The sequence below is a fragment of the Palaemon carinicauda genome, chromosome 10 (genome assembly GCF_036898095.1).
Source record: "Palaemon carinicauda isolate YSFRI2023 chromosome 10, ASM3689809v2, whole genome shotgun sequence".
Lineage (NCBI taxonomy): Eukaryota > Metazoa > Arthropoda > Malacostraca > Decapoda > Palaemonidae > Palaemon > Palaemon carinicauda.
This window is the reverse complement of record NC_090734.1, coordinates 133,839,377-133,859,361: the sequence shown is the minus strand read 5'-3', so window position 1 is coordinate 133,859,361 and position 19,985 is coordinate 133,839,377. Positions and strand designations below refer to the sequence as shown.

Sequence of the window (19,985 nt, the reverse complement as noted above, 5' to 3'; positions counted from 1 at the left end):
TTCTCTTATAGTTTTTTTTTATTTCCTTGTTTCCATTCCTCACTGGGCTATTTTTCCTTGCTGGAGCCATTGGGTTATAGCTTAACTTATAATAATAATAATAATAATAATAATAATAATAATAACAATAATAATGATAATATGATAGGCCAAGGTTGCTGTGATTCAGAGAGTATGACATTTCTTTTCCTATTTCCTGAATTATTCTTCTTCCTAGTTTATCCATTGTGTATATTAAAATTATATGGTTTTCCATGCGTTTTCTATAAGATTTAAGAATTTAAGGATTTTAAGGGATTGTTTCTTTTATTCCTGTTATTTACAACAATATCCTTTCACGTATTTCCGTCGTCTGATATAAGTTTGATTATTTCGTCCGAACGTCCTTCTTCGTAGTCGTCCATCCGAGTTACGTAAGGTGAAGTAAAAATACAGTGGTAAACAACTGCAATAATTTTGGTTAAGAATAGAGGACTTTTTAAAATAAAGTATACTTCCTTTTAGAGCATATTATTTTCATAGAGGTAAAATGGTGATTTAAATGAGATCTGAATGAATTTAATTTGTTTTGTTTACAATGAAGTTATCTTGCTATATTCTACTTCACAAAATTACAATGATAAGTAATGCTCTTTGCAACTCAACTAATACTCCATAATATATATGGTGCTAAGAACATTAATTGTTGTTTTTATTCGGAAGAATTAGTTCTATATGATATTATATGGTTTCATTATTATTTTGTATATCACATAATTTAAGAAAACTCAATTTTGTAATAAAACTATTAATTCTGAAACGTGGTATAGTTTCACACCAAAATATATCTCGATGACACCATCTGGTGCAGTGAAAAGCACCCAAGTAAGTAAAGTGTTCGTAAAGATTGTTGTCTTTTAACATTTTGACATATATTGATGAATATTTAATCATTTCAGTATTTATTTTAACATTTTGTACTGTATTTTTATTGAGTAATTGCTGGAAGGCTAATACATCTGTTGAGATTTAGTAAAATTTCCTGTCGTAACGTTAGGATATCGTAGGACTCTCTAACCCTATAGTATCTACTGTATACATGTTTCCTAAGCCCAGGCTACGGTAGCCTAATTTAATACAGTCTTCGGCTACTTGCGAACTGTGGGTGTATGTATGATAGCGGCCACCTTTATGTATGATGAAGTCCGACTAAGAGTAGGGCTGTGTAATGGGGGTCCCGTAACCCGTTAGGTAGAGTAATAATACGACAATGTACTACGGTAATTGTCTACAACACCACGCTCTCCATTTACTCCAAAATAATGCAATGCTGCAGTTCTGAACTTCTTGCACAGTAATTAGGTGGTTATTTAAATTCTGGGAAAGCAATAATTAGTAAGATATGTTGAGGAAGGGGGAAGGGGTTATAAAAAGAAAATAGCTCGGTTTTCTCACCAAACGACTTGGAACTGACATGTCAACATAGTCAACCAAACAGAATTTGTGATGCTAGCGTACATAAACAGAAGTTCGTGATGCCAGCGTACATTTGATATACTGTATACAAAATATGCTTAATCAAAAATTGAGTGATTACTCAAAAGTGTCACTGTTTGTAAATTGTATAATTTATGGACACTTTTGAGTAAATTAATCCATTTTTAATTAAGTATATTTTGAATATACAGTATATCAAATGTACGCTGGCATCACGAACTTATGTTTGGTTGACCATGTTAACATGTCAGTTCCAAGTCGTTTGGTGAAGAAACCGAGCTATTTTCTTTTTATAACCCCTTCCCCCTTCCTCAACATATCTTGCTAATTATTGCTTTCCCAGAATTTAAATAATCACCTAATTACTGTGCAAAAAGATGAGAACTGCAGGATTGCATTATTTTGGAGTAAATGGAGAGCGTGGTGTTGTAAACAATTACCACAGATTCTGCTCTGTCCTTATACACCTGACAACACTGATATTACTAAACAATTCTTCTTCACCCAAGGAGTTAACTACGGCAATGTAATCGTTCAGTGGCTACTTTCCTCTTAAGGGTAAGGGTAGAAAAAACTCTAGCTATGGTAAGCAGCTCTTCTAGGAGAAGGACACTTCAAAATCAAACCATTGTTCTCTAGTCTTGGGTAATGACATAGCCTCTGTACAATGGTCTTCCACTGTCTTGGGTTAAAGTTCTCTTGCTTGAGGGTACACTTGGGCACACTATTCTATCTTATTTCTCTTCCTCTTGTTTTGGTAAAGTTTTAGTAGTTTATATAGGAGATATTTATTAAATGTTGTTACTGGTCTTAAAATATTTGGGTTGTATGTATGATAGCAGCCACCTGTATGTATTATTATGTTTAACTTAGAATATGGCAGTGTAAGAGGGGGTCGCAGGGGGGCCTTAGCCACCCGTTAGGTAAGTAGGTAAGGACACGGCTTGTAGGTTAGGTTAGGGGGAGAAAGTTTAGGTTAGTTGATGTCCATTATTAATCAACGCATGAGGAACTGGCTGCTGATATACAAAGGCTCCGAGTATTTTATTTTTCCTTGTTTCCTTTCCTTACTGGACTATTTTCCCGGTTGGGGCCCCTGGGCTTATAGCGTTCTGCTTTTCCAACTAGAGTTGTAGCTTAGCAAGTAATAATAATAATAATAATAAAGGTTTATATCGTTGGGAAAAATACAAATTACTGTACTTTTAAATTTGTCATATTTTGAATTTCTAGGAATTAGCTTGCTCGTGGTTAAATGTGAATCATTCCATGTATAGTTAGTATTTGAGGCATTTCCATATATTTAATTGTACTGTGCTTCAACTTTCAGAAAAGCTAGAAGTAATGCCTAAGAAATTCAAGGGCGAGAACAGCAAGGCAGTTGTTGCACGAGCACGTAAAGCGGAAGCAGCTGCAGAAGAAAAGGCAAAGAAAGACAAGGCGATTGAAGATGCATACTGGAATGATGATGACAAACAAGTGCAGAAGAAAATGGCCAGAAAGGTAAATAATTTTCTACTATTTATCATATGTTTGGTTATTATAATTAATAAAATCATCCAAAAGTCATACCTCCTATTAAGATGTTTTTTGTTGAGTAATTTCTTCCTTCATAAATACAAATCATCGTCCTTTAATAGCTGGAACAGCTTTGAAAAATTTAATGCGGTACAGTCGGCCCTCCTTGTTTGTGGGGTTTAGGTAACAGAGACACCTGTGAAGAGCAAAAATCTGCGAATACTTGGTTCCCTAGGGTGGATCAACTCATAAATAACCCCACGAAACATAGACCACTACGTATGTATGGTTGACTAACATAACTAGGTAACCCACTGTACTGCATTACATTGTTTTCACATTATTTCTATCAGGGTGTTGTAGCTCATACCATTTTGTCCTGCTTGCTAGGGTAGTGTCACTGTCCCTTGCCTCTGCCATTCATGAGCGGCCTTTAAACCTTTAAACGAAACATGTTGCAATCATCCAACATTTTTTGATTGGCTGGTCGTAGAAAACCTGATTAGTAGTAACGACATATAAATGACTCAGATTTGGATAGCTAAGGAAAATACAAATTATATAAAATTTTGTAGTATTTCCAGGCCTCAGAATTTGGTACGTTCTGAATGCTCGAGTAAGATCCTACCTCCTGTACTTTCTCGGTAAAGGAGTCTTTATGTGCTGAAGGTACGAGCCAATCTGCACTTTCCATTGATCTCACATTTCCTGTTTTTACGGTTAGAGTTTCTTGAGGGAGATTTAAGACTGAAGGCTCAGTTTTTTCAACTCTTGAGTCTACATACTGCCATGGATGTTTCTTTCAAAGCCAATCGCCAGGTGGCTTACTGGATCGGTCACTGGTCCGATGCAATTGCCTACAGGCTGTGCCATTACTCAGGATCTGCCAAATATTAACTCCTTTCAGTTTCGTATAAGGGACTGGGACAATAAACGGCTGTTGAACTTAGTAAAGACATGCTTGTTTTTGATGAAAAATGAGGACCACTACCAAAACTGTAGTAGTCTTCATTGAAGTGGTGGTGTTTCCATTTGTAAAATGCGATGTGTAATGAATGTGGAGATACAATAAAGTCTCTATACTCTGCAGTACATTACAAGACACTGAAGAGCTACAAGGTTCAAGCACGATATTAATAACACTCGAGTTGATAACTCTGTTGAGGAAAGAATTAGAACTGGTGAATGTGTTATGCAATCTCATTGGTATAATATAAAGGAGTTATTTTTGCCTTTTTATTTATTCATATGAATGAATTTGGTAATATCATTTTAAGACTTTTCTCTATAACAGAACCAGTTATTTTTCATATTTAGGGGTTTCTTGTATTGAAAGAAATATATACAATACTTTATATAATATGGTACTAAAAATATCCTGTCTATAGGAGAATTAGAGAATTAATATTTCTGCTTCTGCTCATTAATCTGAAATTTTAATATAAATATAATTACCGTAATGAGTTCTTGATTATTTTTACTGGTTTTGACTAATTTTGTAGCTTTTGATTGGCAGATATTTCATTTCATCGTTTTTAAGCAAAACCTTTTCTTCTTTAGGATGAACGTGAAAAGAAACGTTTGGCTGACTTGGAGAAGAAAGCAGAACTACGAGCCTTAGCTAAAAATGAAGAGGAAGAAGTCGTTCCTAAAGTTGTACCCACACCTCAAAAGGTTACGCAGTATCAGCTTCAGGTAATGCTCATGTACATAATCAAACATTAGATATTAAGGATTTTGATAGATTATTTAGAAGGTGTCATTGGGAAGTATGGCGTACCAGGTGAAAATGAGAGTGGTGAGACTGATAGATATGTGTGTTGAGCAAGAGATGGTGATAAGTAATAGCTTTTTTAAAAAGAAAGATAAAAACAAGTATACATGGGTAAGAGTAGCAAATAGAAGAGTGGTAGAAAGGGCGTTAAAGGATTATGTGTTGATAACTAAAAGAATGTGTGGAAGATTGAAAGACGTGCACGTGTTTAGGGGTATGGCTAAAGTTATGTCTGATCATTTTTTGGTGGAAGGAAAATTAGTAGTAGCTAAAGAGTTGGGGAATAGAGTAGGTGGATGTAAAAGGGAGCTAGTGAGGGTTGAAGAGCTAATAAAACCGGGAGTAAAAAGTAAATATCAAGAAAGGTTGAAAATGGCATATGACGAAGTGAAAGTAAGAGAAACTGGTAATTTAGAGGAGGAGTGGAAGTTAGTGAAAGAAAATTTTGTTGGGATTGCAAGTGATGTGTGTGGCAAGAAGTTTGTTGGAGGCAGCATGAGGAAGGGCAGTGAATGGTGGAATGAAGGAGTGAATGTATAAGTGGAAGAGAAAAAGAGGGCTTTTGAAGAAAGGCTGCAGAGTAATAATGTAGAGAAGTATGAAAGATATAGAGAGAAAAATGTGGAAGTGAAGCGCAAGGTAAGTGAGGCAAAGAGGGCAGCTGACCTGAGGTGGGGTTAAGGATTGGGTCATTCATATGAAGAGAATAAGAAGAAGTTTTGGAAAGAAGTGAAGAGAGTAAGGAAGGCTGGCTCAAGAATTGAAGAGACAGTGAAAGATGGAAATGGAAGGTTGTTACAAGGAGAGGAGGCAAGGAAAAGGTGGCGGAATATTTTGAAAGATTACTGAATGTTGAGGATAATAGGGAGGCAGATATAATTGCTGTTGCAGCTGTTGAGGTGCCAGTGATGGGAGATGAGAATGAGAGAGAGATTACAAGAGAGGAAGTGAGGAGAGCACTAGATGAAACGAGAGTAGGAAAAGCATCTGGTATGGATGGTGTGAGAGCTGAGATGTTGAAGGAAGGGGGTGTGACTGTACTTGAATGGTTGGTGAGATTGTTTAATATGTGTTTTGTGTTGTCAGTGGTACCAGTAGATTGGGTTTGTGCATGTATTGTGCCACTATATATGGGTAAGGGAGATCTGCATGAGTGTTGTAATTCAAGGGGTATTAGTTTGTTGAGTGTACAGTAGTTGGAAAAGTTTATGGTAGAGTACTGATTAATAGGATTAAGGATAAAACAGAGAAAGCAATCTTAGAAGTACAGGGTGGTTTTAGAAGTGGTAGGGGTTGTATGAATCAGATTTTTACAGTTAGGCAGATATGCGAAAAATATTTAGCAAAAGGTAAGGTAGTGTATGTTGCGTTTATGGATCTGGAGAAAGCGAATGATAGAGTTGATAGGGAAGCAATGTGGAATGTGATGAGGTTATATGGAGTTGGTGGAAGGTTGTTGCAAGCAGTGAAAAGTTTCTACAAAGGTAGTAAAGCATGTGTTAGGATAGGAAATGAAGTGAGCGATTGGTTTTCGGTGAGAGTGGGGCTGAGACAGGGATGTGTGATGTCGCCGTGGTTGTTTAACTTGTATGATGATGGAGTGGTGAGAGAGGTGAATGCTCGAGTGCTTGGATGAGGATTGAAACTGGTAGACGAGAATGACCATGAATGGGAGGTAAATCAGTTGTTGTTTGCGGATGATACTGTACCGATTGCAGACGCGGAAGAGAAGCTTGGCTGATTAGTGACAGAATTTGGAAGGGTGTGTGAGAGAAGGAAGTTGAGAGTTAATGTGGGTAAGAGACAGGTTATGAGATGTACGAGAAGGGAAGGTGGTGTGAGGTTGAATGTCATGTTGAATGGAGAGTTACTTGAGGAGGTGAATCAGTTTAAGTACTTGGGGTCTGTTGTTGCAGCAAATGGTGGAGTGGAAGCAGATGTACGTCAGAGAATGAATGAAGGATGCAAAGTGTTAGGGGCAGTTAAGGGAGTAGTAAAAAATAAAGGGTTGGTCATGAATGTAAAGAAAAGTTTTTGTACCAACTGTGATGTATGGATCAGAGTTGTGGGGAATAAAAGTGAAGGAGACAAATTGAATGTGTTTGAGATGAAGTGTCTAAGGAGTATGGCTGGTGTATCTCGAGTAGATAGGGTTAGGAACAAAGTAGTGAGGGTGAGAACGGGTTAAGAAATGAGTTAGCAGCTAGAGTGGATATGAATGTGTTGAGGTGGTTTGGCCATGTTGAGAGAATGGAAAATGGCTGTCTGCTAAAGAAGGCCATGAATGCAAGAGTTGATGGGAGAAGTACAAGAGGAAGGCCAAGGTTTGGGTGGATGGATGGAGTGAAGGAAGCTCTGGATGATAGGAGGATAGATGTGAGAGAGGCAAAAGAGCGTGCTAGAAATAGGGATGAATGGCGAGCGATTGTGATGCAGTTCCGGTATGCCCTGCTGCTTCCTCCGGTGCCTTGGATGACTGCGGAGGTAGCAGCAGTAGGGGATTCAGCATTATGAAGCTTCATCTGTGGTGGATAACGGGGAAGGGTGGGCTGTGGCACCCTAGCAGTACCAATCGAACTCGGTTGAGTCCCTTGTCAGGTTGGGAGGAACGTAGAGAGGAGAGGTCCCCATTTTTGTTTCATTTGTTTGATGTCGGCTACCCCCCAAAATTGGGGGAAGTGCCTTGGTATGTTAATCAATTATTTCCATAGCACTGTACTTTATTGAAAATGACACCTTATACACTTACTATTGACGATTGTTGGCCCAACAAGTTATCATAACTACTGTATTTTTATTTCATTCACTTGCCAGACAAAAATAATTTTAGTTTGCCAAAATCTTTCCAAACAAAGTTGTGAATTTCTGTTTTTTCAATATTAATCTTACCCGATAATCATGTAGCTGTCAACTCTGTTGCCGACAGAAATCTACGGTCGGGATACGCCAGCGATCGCTATACAGGTGGGGGTGAACACCACAGCGCCATCTGTGGTCAGGTACTCCAGTACTTCTTGTCAACACCACCTCAATTTTTCCTCTGTCGTGCCTCCGGCTAGACCTACATGGATACGCTGTTGATTCTGGAGTTATTGCTCACGATTTGGTGATGTATTTGCTCTAGAGTTTAGCCTTCGCTATTCAGGGAGCTATATCATTAGCTTAGCAAGTTTTTGGAATTAATTTGATTTAATTTTTGGTTTAATTTTGGTACGAAGAGAGTATGAACTCTCTTTCACTTTTAAATGGCCGACCCTTCCCTTAGACGGAAGTGTTGGTGTCGAAGAGAGTATAGACTCTCTTAATTTTGCTTAACAAAGTTATAGATTTATTTTTTTATCTCTCCGCCTTATAGGCCTCTTTGATTAACTTCCTTTTATTATAAACTTATTAAAATTAATTTTTATATTTGTTTATATTCGACCTTTCCTAATAGTAGGCGGTCTTTTCTTGGAACCGAAGTTAATTAACTTTGAGCCCGTCATTTCGTTTTTACCTGTTAACATATTATGCCATTTTAATGTTTTTGAAAGAATTTCTTTGATAGTCTTGTACTGTTTTCAAAGTTGAACTAACGTTTTGTTTTGTCTCTGCACTTGTTGACGTTCAGAACGTTCAACTTGCGCTCTATCGTTACGATAGAGAGAGAGTCTATCACGGTGTCACGTTGCAGTAAGAGTAAAGCGATTCTAGCGTTTTGTTCATTCTTTCTTAGCTTAAATGGTTCTATTCTAATAAAGGAACTTTTTATTTGGGAAACCTTTCAGTTTTTTTCCTTTAACAATAATATGTTTTAACGATATATATAATTGGGCTCTTCTCTCAGGTGCTAAGTCAAGAGAGAGAGAGAGAGAGAGAGAGATAGAGACGGAGGGAGAGAGAGGAGGATAAACGTTTCGTTCAAACGGGTAACGTTGTTATCGTTTTTACTCTTCTCCCTAGTCTCTTTAGGGGAAGAAGGTAAACGTTTCTAGAGTTTTATTCTTGTTCTCAGACTTTATGCGGTGAGAGATTTTAAACGTAGTTTATTTGATCTAGTGTTTAATCTCTTTTCCAGCCACTGAATTATTTATCTTTCATTATGTTTTTCTGTTACATTATAATACTGTTTTCGCAATTACTAACTTTTAATGAAGGATAGAATTGCGTGTTTCAGGTACAAACCACTTAAAGTTTCGAGTTCAGTGAAATAAGTGCAAACAGAAAATCAAAAGTGATAAAGTGATAAGTGTTACAGTGTTGCGTTCGAGGGTTCGTCTGTTCGTGCCAGTTGTTCGCCTAGTCTGGGACCTCTTACAAGCTCCCAAGCCCAGGGGAGAAGTAATGTCGAAGGACTTATGGGTTCAGCAGGCCTTGATCGACGAACAGACGTTTCCCTCCGTGGTTTCGGGTGTAACCAACTCACGTAGCCGACGTGATCACCCCACCCACACAAAGACGAGAGAGCCCATTTATTCCTCGTCTGCGGAAGAGGTTTCTCGCAGAAACCATGGACCAAATCTTGCAGCTTTTAAGTGCAAGTCGGTCCCTTCCGCGCAAGTCCAACTCCTAGGTGGTGCCATTAGCACTGGGTCAGTTCGGACTTGCTGCAGTACGACAACTGCACACCTCCCAGAGAGGCAAGGTGGTATCGCAACAGACAGTAACTCCGTCTGTTGCCGCACCAGCTGTTTTAGACCCTCAGTTTCAACGGACAGTAGCTCCGTTTGTTGTTGTCTTTCTTAAACTCTAGTGGTCTATGCTGCTGACAATGCAGTCTCAGCTTGCGGTGTTGATGCAGGAGTTTCAGGCAGAGAAGGTTAACACACCTCCTCCTGCGAGCGCTACTCCACCTCTACGCAGTCCAGCCTGCCAGACGTATGATGTTGAGGTTCCTCAAGCTACCTCCATGCGTGAGCTGCCGCATTGGGAGTTGCCAGATACCAGCTCTGTGCAGCAACCTCCACTTTCCTTGAGGCAGGAGCCTCTTGCCACGCGGCAACCTCCTCAACACTTGAGGCAGGAGCCTTATGCTTTGCAGCAACCTCCTCTACCCTTGAGGTAGGAGCCTCTTGCGTTGCGACTACCTCCTCCATCCTCGAGGCAGCTACCTCTTGCGGTGCGACAACCTCCACCATCCTCGAGGCAGCAACCTCAACTCCACCTCTGCGCAGTCCACCCTGCCAGACGTATGATGTTGAGGTTCCTCAACCTACCTCCACGCGTGAGCTGCTGCATTGGGAGTTGCCAGATACCAGCGCTATGCAGCAACCTCTTGCGTTGCGGCAACCTCCACCATCCTTGAGGCAGCAACCTCAACTCTTGCGGCAGCCACCTCCACTCTTGAGGCAAGAACCTCAACTCTTGAATGGGCTCTCGTGGCATGGTTGGTTTCGACCTGGCCTTTCATTAGAAGGGGCTAGCGTTCGATCCCAAGTATGAGGTAGAAATTTATTTCTATTTGAACACGATGTTGTGTTGATATTTATCCATATTGACTCATTAGGGGTAATTTGAATGAATTACTACCAATTGTGTCACGTGGTGGCCCGGGGAAATCTGGTAAAACTCGCTGGTAAAGAGACTGATGTCTCACCAGGTAAATCCTCGGACAGCTAGATTAGTGTCAGGTTCAGATTTCTTTAAAAAATCCTCCCCTACCCATGAGGCAGCCTCATGCTTATGAGGAGCCTCATGCTATGCGGCATCCTCCTCAAACCATGAGGCAAAAGCCTCATGCTATGCGGCAACCGCCTCAACCCATGAGGCAGGAGCCTCATACTATGCGGCATCCTCCTCAACGCATGCGGCATAAGCCTCATCCCTTGCAGCTTGAGCCTCATCCCATGCAGCATGAGTCTCGTACCATGCAGCATGAGCCTCATCCCATGCAGCATGAGCCTCATCCCATGCAGCATAAGCCGCACGCCATGCAACATGCTCTGCTTACCTTACAGCATGCTCTACATACAGCATGCTCTGCATACCTTACCGCATGCTTCTCAGTCACACATCTTTGGTTGTTGCCAACTCACTAGACTGTCAAGCAGTTTCATAACGTTGCCTTCTAGTCTGCTGCTTTTGCACCAGTGAAACCCTCACTGAGAGAACTTAGCTTTTCTCGGATATGGTTCCTGTAGATGAGAAAGTGCTATTCTCCCTCCTTCTGATTTTCCCTTGAGGACTCTGTCATTTGGAGAGGAGCCTTTAGCTGCTTAGCCTCCTATGGACTTTTATTTAAGCATAGCATGCTTCCAGGGAGGGTAATGGTTCCACTTCAGTCGCTAACCCCGTCTGTTACCACACCTGCTCCCATAGACCTTGAGCTGTGTTGCAAGACATGCAGTCCAAGCTTAGTCCTTGTTAGAGGATTTTTTGTTTACGGAGTCAGTGTGTCACTGGGAAGACGTTCAACAACCAGCAGAAGTGTCTTGTTGTGACGCAGTGCGGCAACCTCAGCAACCCGATAAGGAGTTGTCTGTACGACCCAGACAGTCTAGACAGCTTCGTGTTGTCACTGTACTTCCTCGCTTCCCCATGGTTGACAGTTCACAGACTGTGCAGCAGTACCATGATCTTGTGTCCGGCTCCGTCAGACGACTAGCTTTTAAGAGCTCCCACAAGTCGTCGCTGTCTGGAGATTCTCAGATGGACTATGGATCTGACCAAGGAACTGGGCCTCCTGGTCAATTTTGAGGAGTCCCAGCTCGTCCCATCCCAGACCATTGTCTACCTGGGTATGGATCTTCAGAGTCGAGCTTTTCGGGCTTTTCCGTCGGCCCCAAAGATATACTAAGCCCTAGATTGCATCCAGAGCATGCTGAGAAGGAACCGATGCTCAGTCAGGTAGTGGATGAGTCTAACAGGGACACTTTCATCGCTGGCACTGTTCATCGAGTTAGGGAGACCCCACCTCCCCCCCTTCAGTATCATCTAGCGGCTCACTGGATAAAGGACATGACGCTAGAGACGATCTCAGTTCCTGTTTCCGAAGAAAGGAGGTCTACTCTCACGTGGTGAAAGAACAGCTTTCTTCTCAAGGAAGTCTACCTTTGGCTGTTCAGAAACCCGACCGCCGTCTCTTCTCTGACGCATCAGACACGGGCTGGGGTGCGACTTTGGACGGACAGGAATGCTCGGGAACATGGAATCAGGAGCTAAGGACACTTCACATCTATTGCAAGGAGCTGTTGGCGGTTCATCTGACCTTGATAAACTTCAAGTCCCTCCAGCTTAACAAGGTTGTGGAGGTGGACTCTGACAACACCACAGCCTTGGCTTACATCTCCAAGCAGGGAGGGACTCATTCGTGGAAGTTGTTCTAGATCGCAAGGGACCTCCTCATCTGGTTAAAAGATCGAAAGCTCACGCTGGTAACGAGGTTCATTCAGGGCGATATGAATGTCATGGCAGATCGCCTTAGCCGGAAGGGTCAGGTCATCCCCACAGAGTGGACCCTTCACAAGAATGTTTGCAGCAGACTTTGGGCCCTGTGGGGTCAGCCAACCATAGATCTGTTCGCTACCTCGATAACCTAGAGGCTCCCGTTGTATTGTTCTCCGATTCCAGATCCAGCAGCAGTTCACGTGGATGCTTTTCTGCTGGATTGGTCCCATCTCGACCTGTATGCATTCCCGCCGTTCAAGATTGTCAACAGGGTACTTCAGAAGTTCGCCTCTCGCAAAGGGACACGGCTGACGTTGGTTGGCTCCGCTCTGGCCCGCGAGAGAATGGTTCATAGAGGTACTGCAATGGCTGGTCGACATTCCCAGGACTCTTCCTCTAGGAGTGGACCTTCTACGTCTACCTCACGTAAAGAAGGTACATCCAAACCTCCACGCTCTTCGTCTGACTGCCTTCAGACTTTCGAAAGACTCTCAAGAGCTAGGGGCTTTTCGAAGGAGGCAGCCAGAGCGATTGCCAGAGCAAGGAGGACATCCACTCTCAGAGTCTATCAGTCTAAAGGGGAAGTCTTCCGAAGCTGGTACAAGGCCAATGCAGTTTCCTCATCCAGTACCACTGTAACCCAGATTGCTGACTTCCTGTTACATCTAAGGAACGTAAGATCCCTTTCAGCTCCTACGATTAAGGGTTACAGAAGTATGTTGGCAGCGGTTTTCCGCCACAGAGGCTTGGATCTTTCCACCAACAAAGATCTACAGGACCTCCTTAGGTCTTTTAAGACCTCAAAGGAACGTCGGTTGTCCACTCCAGGCTGGAATCTAGACGTGGTCCTAAGGTTCCTTATGTCATCAAGATTTGAACCTCTCCAATCAGCCTCTTTTAAGGACCTCACATTAAAAACTCTTTTCCTCGTGTGCTTGACAACAGCTAAAAGAGTAAGTGAGATCCACGCCTTCAGCAGGAACATAGTTTTCACATCTGAAACGGCTACATGTTCCTTGCAGCTCGGTTTTTTGCTAAAACGAGCTTCCTTCACGTCCTTGGCCTAAGTCGTTCGAGATCCCAAGCCTGTCCAACTTGGTGGGGGACGAACTGGAGAGAGTACTTTGCCCAGTTAGAGCTCTTAGGTACTATTTAAAAAGGTCATAACCTTTACGAGGACAATCAGAAGCCTTATGGTGGGCTATCAAGAAGCCTTCTCTTCCAAGGTCTAAGAACTCAGTTTCTTACCTATTCAGGCTCCTGATTAGGGAAGCACATTCTCATCTGAAGGAAGAAGACCTTGCTTTGCTGAAGGTAAGGACACATGAAGTGAGAGCTGTGGCTACTTCAGTGGCCCTCAAACAGAACCGTTCTCTGCAGAGTGTTATGGATGCAACCTATTGGAGAAGCAAGTCAGTGTTCGCATCATTCTATCTCAAAGATGTCCAGTCTCTTTACGAGAACTGCTACACCCTGGGACCATTCGTAGCAACGAATGCAGTAGTAGGCGGGGGCTCAGCCACTACATTCCCATAATCCCATAACCTTTTTAACCTTTCTCTTGAATACTTTTTATGGGTTGTACGGTTGGCTAAGAAGCCTTCCACATCCTTGTTGATTTGGCGGGTGGTCAATTCTTTCTTGAGAAGCGCCGAGGTTAAAGGTTGTGATGAGGTCCTTTAGTATGGGTTGCAGCCCTTTATACTTCAGCACCTAAGAGTCGTTCAGCATCCTAAGAGGACCGCTACGCTCAGTAAGAAAGCCGTACTTAATAAAGGCAGAGTAATGGTTCAAGTCGTCTTCCTTACCAGGTACTTATTTATTTTATGTTATTTTTGAATAACTAATAAAATAAAATACGGGATACTTAGCTTCTGTGTTAACATGTATGCTGGTCTCCACCCACCACCCTGGGTGTGAATCAGCTACATGATTATCGGGTAAGATTAATATTGAAAAATGTTATTTTCATTAGTAAAATAAATATTTGAATATACTTACCCGATAATCATGATTTAATTGACCCACCCTTCCTCCCCATAGAGAACCAGTGGACCGAGGAAAAAATTGAGGTGGTGTTGACAAGAAGTACTAGAGTACCTGACCACAGATGGCGCTGTGGTGTTCACCCCCACCTGTATAGCGATCGCTGGCGTATCCCGACCGTAGATTTCTGTCGGCAACAGAGTTGACAGCTACATGATTATCGGGTAAGTATATTCAAAAATTTATTTTACTAATGAAAATAACATATTTCATTTTGTAAGTTTGTATCCTTAATTTAATTTTTTTGGGGATGTTTTCCTAAAATGAAAAACTTATTATTTAACGTATTGTGTGATACTGGTCCATTAGCACGTAAGCCGAGAATAAACAAATCTTCACCAGAAAAAAGTCTCGAGTTGCATTCATGTGATTGCATTAGCCAGATAGAACCTCCCTACTATGGAACTGTTCCTCAAGTTTATCCAGACTTGCAACCAAATAAGGGGATAGTGCAATTAATGCATCTCAAGTTGTACATTGTAGTCTTTAGTCATTACTTATAGGTCTTTGCAGTGGCCTTTTGGCCCTTAGCTGCACTCAATTCTTAGCCTTCTGGTATGACTCTGTACCTGCTTTCTTGCATCCATGTTAATGTCTCTTTTTTTATCTTTTCCTTAACACTGCAACTGCTGGATTTTCTCCCTATTGCATATGGCAGCTGATTGGCTTGCCAGGGACCAGTGCTTTATGGTGCGTTTCATTTAAATACCAAATATGATGAAAAGTATAACTGTTGGAGAGGATGAATGGAGAAGTATTGATTTAAAAGTTAACGAGGAAGATGACTGGTGAAATCTTAACCGAGGCCCTTTGCATCAATGGACGTAGGAGGAGATGATGATGATGAGAACAATAAAGCGTAATTAGCTTGACAATAACACTCTATACACTGCACAAGAGGGACATGTGATCATTAAGAAGTGAGCAGATTCGTCTTGTTATCCCGGGCAGAAGGTGCTGTAGTATCACTTGTACTGTCTTATTTCCTTTTTTTATCTGTCATTTTTTGACATCTGTTTAATATGATATTGTATTGTTTAAAGTCAACCTCAATACTACACAGTATACTAGAAGTTTTATGCCAGCTGTTATCAGATTGTAGAATAATTTTCCTAATTGAGTAGATGAATTGATGGAACTTCAGAAGTTAAAACTTGCTGGAAATGTATTTCTGTTGAAAAGGCTGTGTCGCTCTTCATAGTTTATATATGACAGATCTATTTTAACTTTGTGACTAATATTAAGATACTGTATATTATATTCATTATTTCTTAAATAGTTTATTTCCTTTCCTCACTGGGCTATTTTTCCCCGTTGGAAGCCTTGGGTTTATAGCATCCTGCTTTTCCAACTAGAGTTAAATTTAGCTTAGAAAGTAATAATGATAATAATGACTGGGAAAAGTAAGTCAATCTTGTCTTTTGCTACCATTTAAGGTACTTTTGGGGTACCCCCTTGGTATCTCCACTTGCTCGTAATGTTTTTATGTAATTTACTAGAATGTCTGTGCTGTTTCTAGGTAAGGTGTCACAATCAATTAATTTGTACTGGTTGGTTACCAGGTAACGAATGTCTTAAACCTTTGACTGTCATCTATATCTGTTTGCCATGGCACTTTCCCCAATTTTGGGAAGTAGCCAACATCCAAAAAGAAACTGAAGGGGATTTTTTCCTTTCGTCACAGGCTATTTTTCTATGTTGGCTAATGGCATCCTGCTTTTCAACTAGGGTTGTAGCTTAGCTAGTAATAATAATAATAATATAGCCTAAGTAAAATGTGTGTATTCAAGAAATGAATTACTTAAAATGTATTAATCTAAACTTCTCAGGCTTTAAAAACTTTTGTCAAATACACACACATACTGTATTGGGTTTCCTTTCGCAGAAAAATATTGAAGAGAGAGAAGCAGCAAGGAAAAATGAAGAGCAGAAGGAACGCGATGTGACCATTACAGAGATGCCTTTGGTTGAGAATCTCAACAGATTAGAGGACGAAGTCATCTCAGCCAGTGGTATTGATGCTGCAGTGGCTGCCTTGAGGTGGGGTAAACTATTTTTGTACTATGCTTTTAATTACAGAAGGTACCCAGCTTACAAACAGAAATACAACTGAAAATAACAAAGATAAGATAAAGAAATACTGTAATAACACTGGAGAGAGAGAGAGAGAGAGAGAGAGAGAGAGAGAGAGAGAGAGAGAGAGAGAGAGAGAGTGAGTGAGTGAGTGAGTGAGTGAGTGAGTGAGTGAGTGAGTGAGTGAGTTCATAACTTATATAAACCATAAAATTACTTTAGCATGAAAGGAGAGAGAGAGAGAGATTTTGATTTAATCTTACATTAACAGTTGGAGGAGACTTAGTGTATATTTCTTAAGATATACTGTATTAGGGCATCATATTAAACAATGTTTTCAGATGGTTCACTTAATTTTTATAACTAGCTTTGAAAATTCAGTAATGGACAATCATCAAATAAAACCTTGAGTAATTTGCACTCACCTGACCTGAAAGGAGTTCGGGAGTTGTCCTTCGTTAAAGAATTTTAGAAAAGTTTCATGTTTTAACTACCTTTCAGCCTTACATATTTGAAACTTCTGGTGCCTTGGTGTTTAGGATTATATCGATAGGGCTTTAATCATTTTTACATGTATTTGAAAGTAATGCATAACGTGGAAATAGATGTCAAATATGGAATAACTTATGAGAAACTAACTGCTTGGCCTGTTGTGTTTAACTGTTCAGAGTAGGTTAAGATCCTTGATCAACTTGTAATATATAATTTGATATCTTTATTAGTTAAGTTCAATTACTGTGATCTTTTCAATTGCAATTGAAGACCTTTATTTTGTGTTATGTGAAATGAAAATGGAATATTAAAAATATTTTAATGTCAACTTTCTTTCAGTGTGGATGGTGACTCGACCGATCTTCACCCAGAGAAAAGGATGGCATCAGCATTTAGAGCATTTGAAGAGAAGCGACTACCACAAATGAAAAAGGAGAATCCTAATCTACGTCTGTCCCAACTGAAACAAATGCTGAGAAAGGAGTGGCAGAAAAGTCCCGAGAATCCCTTGAACAAAAGAGCTTAGGAAAGTAAACGGGAAATTTTTCAGCGCTTAGTAACAGAGTTCCTGGAGGATTTTCTTTTTGCAAGTTATTTGCAGCTTACATTTTCATAAATTGCACAGAATTGGAAACATCTACCAATATGATACCAGTGTGGAAATTATGTGAACACTTTGGCTCTATAATTCTGACTGGTGAAGTGTTCGCAGTAAATGGAACTAATTCATGTTGGTTAGTGTGTGAATGTGTTCAGTATTTACAAAGATATTAGACTGAGGAAATATAATTACTTTTGTTTCAATAGGTGTCTTGAAATGAGATATGGTTTCAGATGAGCCAATAGGAAATTAATGTCTTACAGTTGGTAGGCCATATTTCCGAGTAGCTATTACGTGAATTTTTTTTGTCTTTCAGTATCTTAATTATGTATATGGATTGATAATGAATTTTTTTACTTGGTTATCTTTACATTCATATGGATATGAAAATAACAATCAATCATTTTAATTAATCGGACGGTTGTTTCCTAACCAACAAAATCATGAAAAAAAAGAGTTGATGTTTGGATGACGTTTTTCAAATTTGAATGTGTTCAAATCTAAACTAAATTACTTTTGTTTGATATAAAAGTGATACATTTGAAAGTGTATTACATTACACTAATAACAACAATGCTGAAATATTTAATACAGCACATTACTGTATATGGTAAGCAGCTTTGCATGATTAGTAAACTGCATCTTTGGCTTAAATACCAGTGGATAATTATTGTCGGGTAGATATGTTTGGAATATGGAAAATCATCTTTCCATTTTGTTCTGTTCATAATCTTCTTTGACATCTTGGTCAGAAATATTTTTGAGGAATAAGAAGGATTTTATCATTTTCTTGTATCTAATATCATAAAGTCCAACAATAAAGTTTTTGAAGAAATTAATGAGATATCTTTAAAACTACTGTGTTCCTACATGTAATACGTACCTTTGACCTTTAATGGGAGTATGACTGGAACTGGCTGTTAAACTTTTAATGAGGTAAACACAGTTGGCTGTCGGGTGTCTCAGTACTCCTTCACTTTGGCTGCATAGAGTACAGACATACTTTCAGTGCTTAGGTGAAACTTTACTTTCGGTGCGTAGGTGAAACTTTTAATTACTTGTGTGAATTGCTGTTGTGATGTCAGCTCCATGGTCAGACATGTCGTTGTGTCCCTGCAAACCGGGTAAAGGCTGGCGGTACATGAGTGAGCCGGAAGTTGATCATTTGTAACTAATATCTGATTTCTTCATTTACCTTTGCAGAGAAAAGCTCCTCTGTCTTGGCGGTGAAAGGCTACTACTCGGCCTTGAGCCAGTGTCTTAAGACTGAAATGCCTGGGCCTTTTTCCTCTTGGAAACAATCCAAGCTGATGAGGAGCTTAAACAGTCCTGTCTGGCGAGAGAGCTTTAGACCCCCATCCTTGGACCTTATCAGAGTACTTGCCTCTCTGAAACATTTGCCGTACGAGTGTAGGGCATTGGACAGGTGTCTTACACGTAACAGTGTTTGTTCCAACACGGAGTACTTACCTCGAACTACTTTCTTAGGAGTATCTGGGATCTCCTCCCAACCGACCAGAATTTTGTGTAGTTTACCCTACTCCCGTTTTCTATGCGGGGTAACCTCTGGCGGAGTGATACGCGCCATGAGGCGACCCGGGGTCAGAGAGCATGCTTGCTCAGGTCTCGAGCTCCAGTAAGTTTTCTGGTCGCATCGCGATAACATCTCGACGCTCTCTCCTTACCCAGTGCGACCCTTTGTGTCTTACGCGGTCCCCACGTGGTCCCATTGTGTTCATTCCATACCCTTTCCCTCTGTATTTGTCGTGTAGGGGCAGCTTATGTTCTCCTACAGCCACGTGTCCGGAGTGCGAGTCCTGGAACGAGGTACAGTGGGTCCGCTACGGCACCAAGAAGAAGAAGGCGTCCAAGAGGTTACCAAGGAAGCCGAGCCTCTCCTCGCCGCTTGCTTCTCCCGATGCCTCGTCAGATAGAGCTTCTCAGCCGCCTTCCCCTACCCAGAGTAGGGGACGAGGTAAGTCAGTTGCGGGGAAGAGGCCCATTGCTCTTCCCCAGGAGTCTGAGATTTCTGCTAGTGGGGATGATTGTCGGTCCAGGCAAGTGGGGGGCCTGAGGGAGGGACGGGAGTGTGTTCGGAGGACGGAGTCCTGGTGCCAGCGGGGCCCGTCTCTTCCGATGATCCTATGTGGGGAAAGGCTGCTGCAGCCTCCTCAGTGGCCGCTGGAGAGGCCCCCCGCATCTTTGCCCAGTGTCTCTTCGGCTCCATCCGCCCGTCGGATGTAGACGTTGGCACACGTAATCTTTACCTCGCCTTGCCCCCCCGTAGAGGAGCTTCGACAGTTAATCTTCACACCGTCCTACTCGGGCTCCAGGAGAGGGCGTTCAGGCCGTGCCTCTCAAAGGAGGTAGGAGGGGAGGCCCCCTACTCCGGCTGACGCCTCATGTGGGGGGATGCCTCAAACGATCTTGGCAAGCATGGCGGGACCACGGAGCGGATCCGAGGACTGTAGCAGTACTGAAGGAGGGGTACAGGTTGCCCTTCCTAGCGGACCCCTCCACCCCTGATCCCAGATCAACAGGCGGAGTGGTTGGCACCCAAGGACCCCTTGAGAGTAGTAGCATTGCAGGAAGAAATCTCGGCAATGCTGGTGAAAGGGGCAATAGAACCAGTCAAGAACC

At 41.4% G+C, this 19,985-nt stretch overlaps 1 protein-coding gene across 2 annotated transcripts; it reads left to right on the top strand.

Moving 5' to 3' along the window:
• Nucleotides 1-762: 762 nt before the first annotated feature.
• Nucleotides 763-18,184, top strand: LOC137648794 (coiled-coil domain-containing protein 124-like). 2 transcript variants are annotated; one of them, XM_068381939.1, is made up of 5 exons: nt 763-864; nt 2,807-2,979; nt 4,555-4,689; nt 16,065-16,219; nt 17,084-18,184. In XM_068381939.1, exons 2-5 carry the CDS (start codon nt 2,821-2,823, stop codon nt 17,268-17,270), a joined length of 636 nt encoding a protein of 211 aa, XP_068238040.1. In that variant the 5' UTR covers nt 763-864; nt 2,807-2,820; the 3' UTR covers nt 17,271-18,184. The 2 variants fall into 2 exon arrangements, with proteins under 2 accessions (XP_068238040.1, XP_068238041.1); XM_068381940.1 differs by having other exon boundaries at nt 847-875.
• Nucleotides 18,185-19,985: the final 1,801 nt, after the last annotated feature.

Coding starts and splice junctions, on each gene's coding strand:
- LOC137648794 (XM_068381939.1), top strand. CDS start 2,821: ATGCCTAAGAAATTCAAGGGCGAGAACAGCAAGGCAGTTGTTGCACGA. Junction 2,980..4,554: donor AGAAGAAAATGGCCAGAAAG/GTAAATAATTTT, acceptor TTTCTTCTTTAG/GATGAACGTGAAAAGAAACG. Junction 4,690..16,064: donor TTACGCAGTATCAGCTTCAG/GTAATGCTCATG, acceptor TTCCTTTCGCAG/AAAAATATTGAAGAGAGAGA.